At 39.2% G+C, this 4,816-nt stretch overlaps 1 protein-coding gene across 1 annotated transcript; it reads left to right on the top strand.

Annotated features, from left to right (window-relative positions):
• Positions 1-722: 722 nt before the first annotated feature.
• On the top strand, positions 723-3,925 carry LOC143535085 (uncharacterized). Its single transcript, XM_077029420.1, has 2 exons — positions 723-3,440; positions 3,510-3,925. Exons 1-2 carry the CDS (start codon positions 842-844, stop codon positions 3,887-3,889), a joined length of 2,979 nt encoding a protein of 992 aa, XP_076885535.1. The 5' UTR covers positions 723-841; the 3' UTR covers positions 3,890-3,925.
• The last annotated feature ends 891 nt before the right edge of the window (positions 3,926-4,816 follow it).

The following is a 4,816-nucleotide window of genomic DNA, read 5'->3' as shown; positions in this document are numbered from 1 at the left end:
GAAAAGGTGTAGAAGAAAAAAAAAACGAATATGACGAGGTTGTGTGTGTGGGTAAATGAGCAGCTTGTACCTTATTTCATATTTAATTCTACTCTCTGTTTTATACTACTTATTTCCAAGACACCGTTTTGTACCTTTGTGACCAATTATTTTCAAAAATATTCATTTTAATAAAGTTGATACATGAAGTTTTTAGTTAACTAACGACTACTAAAAATTTAAACTAAAATTTAAAACTGTATACGAATTAAATTTTTTATATTGTTAGATATATTGCATTTAACTATTTTATTTGTCATTTTCATATATACAGTTGTTTTATTTAAATATGTATCTTTTTTAATTTTTAATTTTTAATTTAACAAAAGCATTTATCATTAAAAAAACTCTTCAAAATGTTTTTTCAAGTATTAGAAAACAAAGTGTTTATTTTTTACCCGCCTATAATGATTGGGTTGACCCTGTTCTCTTTGACTTAACCCGTTTTTTTTACCCAATCCATTGTGTCCCCTATAGCAAAAATTCATAGATCCGTCTATGCAAAAACCCAAAAACCAAGCCGATAAGCACCCCTACTTTAGTTATAACATATTTAGCTAAAACAATGAGAATATTTTATCTAGTTCAAGGTCCTTATCAATAAAACAACAATAACTATATGGACCAATCTTGTAAATCCCCTCTATATATATAATTGTCAAAAACCCGCCAACATTGAACCAGTCAAACTCAAACCCATAATTTGCTTCCACACTTCTACAACTCTGAAGTCACCTTAGCCTACATGCCACCACCATAACCAACCACCCTCCAACAGTCCACCGTGTACCATAAAACCAATATGCCAATACTACCCCTGTCCCCTCTTCTCCTCCTCCTCATCCTCCTACCCTTTGATGTAATTTCACAACCCCAAAATGACCAAACCACCCTTCTCAACCTTAAACGCTTCTGGTCCAATCCACCCTCACTCAGCCACTGGAACCAATCCTCCAACCCCTGCACCTGGCCGGAGATCACATGTACCGCAACCGCCATCACCGTAATCAGCATACCAAATAAGGAAATACACGGAACGGTTCCTCCGTTCATTTGCAGCCTCGAAAACTTGACTTATCTTGATCTCAACTACAACAACTTCATCGGAGACTTTCCGACCGCTCTCTACAGCTGCACCAATCTGCAGCACCTTGACCTTTCTCAAAACTTTTTTGTGGGACGTCTCCCAGACGACATATCGCGGTTATCCCCTGAGCTGAGGTACCTCAACCTCTTTAACAATAACTTCACCGGGGACATTCCGGTCAGCATTTCAGAACTATCAAAGCTTACATCACTTCTACTACCACAAAATCTTTTCAACGGTAGTTTCCCAGAAGAAATCGGTTATTTAAATGATCTCGAATTATTAGACTTGTCGTTTAATGACTTCACACCATCAAGACTCCCACCAAGTTTTATTAAGTTGAAGAAGCTTAGAAGCCTTTACATGGCGGAAGCGAATTTGATTGGTGAAATACCCGGGAATTTATCGGGTATGATCGCACTTGAGCTGCTCGATTTGTCTCATAATAACATAAATGGATCGATACCGAGTGATCTGTTCACTTTAAAAAACTTAACAGAAGTTTATCTTTACAACACTGATCTAACAGGCGGGATTCCAGATTCAATTGAAGCAGTGAAAATGAAGATGATTGATCTATCAGGAAACAAGTTAACCGGACAAATCCCCGATGGGTTCGGGAAATTCACGAGTTTAACCAACTTGAGCCTCATGTTCAATCAATTATCCGGTGGCATTCCAGTGAGTATCGGACGCTTGCCAAGCTTGCGAAATATTAGAATTTTTGAAAATAATTTATCGGGTCCGTTACCGCCCGATTTTGGAAGGTACTCTAACCTGGATATATTCGAGGTTAACCAAAACCGGTTCACCGGGAACTTACCCGAAAACTTGTGCTACAACGGGAAGCTTATAGGCTTGATTGTTTTCAATAACAGTCTTTCAGGTGAGATACCGAAAGCCCTTGAAAACTGTAACAGTTTAAGGCGTTTTCATGTTTCCGGGAACAGATTTTCCGGAGCAATCCCAGGTGGGTTATGGAAGGCTTCTTTGTTAGATACAATGATAATGAGTGATAACTCATTTTCCGGTGAGCTGCCAAAAGAATTGGCGCCAAAATTATCGACCCTCAAAATCAGTAATAATCGATTTACGGGTCATATTCCAACTGGGGTGTCTTCTTGGACAAGCTTGAGGGTTTTCGAAGCAAGTAATAATTTACTCGATGGTGTGCTTCCGCAAGAATTGACAGCAATTCCATATTTAGAAACTTTATTGCTTGATGGAAACCGATTCACGGGTGAATTACCGGCAACTATAGTTTCATGGAGTTCACTCAGTGCTTTAAACCTTAGCAAAAACCAACTCACGGGTCAGATTCCGGATAGTCTCGGGTTTTTAGAAAGTCTCACGATATTGGATTTGTCAAGAAACGATCTTTCCGGTCAAATACCGAGTCAACTTGGCAGACGCCTCGTTGTTCTTGATCTTTCAGATAACAATCTAAATGGAATCATACCAAGTCAGCTTAATAATGGAGCCTTTGAGAGAAGCTTCTTGAACAACCCGGGTCTTTGTTCAGATAACCCGTCATTAGGGCTCAAATCTTGCAGAACCCGAACCAGATCATCTATTTCAACTAAGTTTGTGGTGATGATTGCACTTATAGCAGTGGCATTGTTGCTTCTAACAGTGCTAATGACTCGATATGTTAGCATTTGGTATCGGAGAAGAAAGTACGGTTTGGATTCAAACTGGAAGTTCACTTCTTTCACGAAATTAAACTTCACGGAAACCTTGATCTTGCCTCGATTAACAGAAAATAACGTGATCGGGCACGGGGGGTCCGGGAAGGTGTACCGGATTGCTGTAAACCGATCAGGTGAGTATGTGGCAGTTAAGAAGATTTCAACCAAAAGAGACTTAGATCATCGCCTAGAAAAAGAGTTCTTAGCAGAAGTCGACATACTAAGCACGATTCGTCACTCAAACATAGTTAAACTTATGGGTTGCATTTCGTGTGACAATTCAAAGCTCCTTGTGTATGAGTATTTACAAAACCGAAGTTTAGACCGTTGGGTGCACCGAAAGCAAGCTCCATCGAGCGATGGGCTCAACGGTTCTGTTCGCCATGTAGTGCTCGATTGGCCTAAACGATTGCATATAGCATTAGGGGCGGCTCGAGGATTGAGTTACATGCACCATGATTGTTCACCTGGGGTGATTCACCGTGATGTGAAATCAAGTAACGTGCTTTTAGACAGTGACTTCAATGCCAAGATAGCTGACTTCGGGTTAGCCCGGATCTTAGCTCAAAAAAGTGAGCTCAACACAATGTCAACCGTAGCTGGTTCTTTCGGTTACATGGCTCCAGGTATATTTAATAATGTTTCATATTATGCTTGTCATTCTGCATGCTATATAACATATAATTGTTTTGCAGAATATGCTCACACGATTAAAGTAAACGAGAAGATAGATGTATACAGCTTTGGAGTGATCTTGTTAGAATTGACAACCGGGAGAGAAGCCAGCAATGGAACTGAGCATTCATCGCTAGCGGAATGGGCTTGGCAACATGGTCTAAGTGGCGCACCAATAGTAGATGTTTTAGACAATGAGTTTAAGGATCTGGTTTACTTGAATGAGATGACTAGTGTGTTTAAACTCGGGCTGTGGTGTACCAGTAAACTGCCAACCAATAGACCCTCCATGAAGGAGGTGTGTCAGATGCTGCTGCGGTGCAGCATGGCAGCCGGGAACGGGAAGAATGTTGCTGATGTGGCGGATAACATTCCCCTTCTCAAGCTCGAAAATGTCTAAACATGTAATATATATATATATATATATAAAGAGTGCAATTATATGCAATGATTTTGTAGCTTTCATGGTTTAGAATAATAAAGTTTGACATTATAGTGTTCTAATACAGTAATAAAATTTCGTTCACGCCTCTATACTGAGATAAGACTTATGAATTAGTAAGTAACATGCCTGAGTGATTGATTATCCACCAAGTTCTGCGCGGGTTGGAACAACGGGCACGAGGAAGTTCCCAAAGGGGGAATCAAATATTTTGAAATTCGCTTGGGAGGCGTCTTGTTGAGCCTGTGCAATTGCGTGATTCTTCGCGTGTTGAATCCTCAAATCAACCACTGCTCCCGTTTGAGCCGCATTAACCTACATTTGACTTAAGTATTCAGTATTCATATAAACACTTAGATTACTGTAAAGACCTAAAATAAAATAATGCAAACCAGTGGCATAAGTGTTGCGGTAGGATCATTCTTTTCGGTTGGGATAAATAGGAATAACATACAATAGATGTTTAGATTAATCAAGAATATGCAGAGAGGAAGGAATTGAAGTAGAATGTTATATTCAAAATCAGTGACCTAATATTTGGGCAGATGAATTAATTAATTAACAATAATATTAAAGCAATCAATGACGTGATTATGATTTAGAACTCCATGGTGTTGATCAGATTTCTACATAATTTGCAGGCAAAAATAGAAAAATATAGGATAGGAGGTGATTAGTAACCAGCGTCGAGGAGGTGGACGGAACAAAGTAGTAGTTTTCCTCTTCTTCGTTTCAGGCTCCATCTCCATCCATCAAATTCCCTCGCTCTTCATAAACCCTAATATCTAATCTAACTATTTAATAAACAAACCCCCAAATTAACCATCACATTAAAGAGTCTTCAGTAGTGTTTTGAAAATCGCATGTTCAACTGGTCCAGTACGG

Source organism: Bidens hawaiensis, unplaced genomic scaffold (genome assembly GCF_021521415.1).
Source record: "Bidens hawaiensis isolate Kalapana, Puna unplaced genomic scaffold, B.hawaiensis_p1.1 tig00000760_1, whole genome shotgun sequence".
Taxonomy (NCBI): Eukaryota; Viridiplantae; Streptophyta; class Magnoliopsida; order Asterales; family Asteraceae; genus Bidens; species Bidens hawaiensis.
The sequence above is the reverse complement of the archived record's forward strand: the minus strand, read 5'-3'. Positions and strand labels throughout refer to the sequence as shown.

Coding starts and splice junctions, on each gene's coding strand:
- LOC143535085 (XM_077029420.1), top strand. CDS start 842: ATGCCAATACTACCCCTGTCCCCTCTTCTCCTCCTCCTCATCCTCCTA. Junction 3,441..3,509: donor TTTCGGTTACATGGCTCCAG/GTATATTTAATA, acceptor ATTGTTTTGCAG/AATATGCTCACACGATTAAA.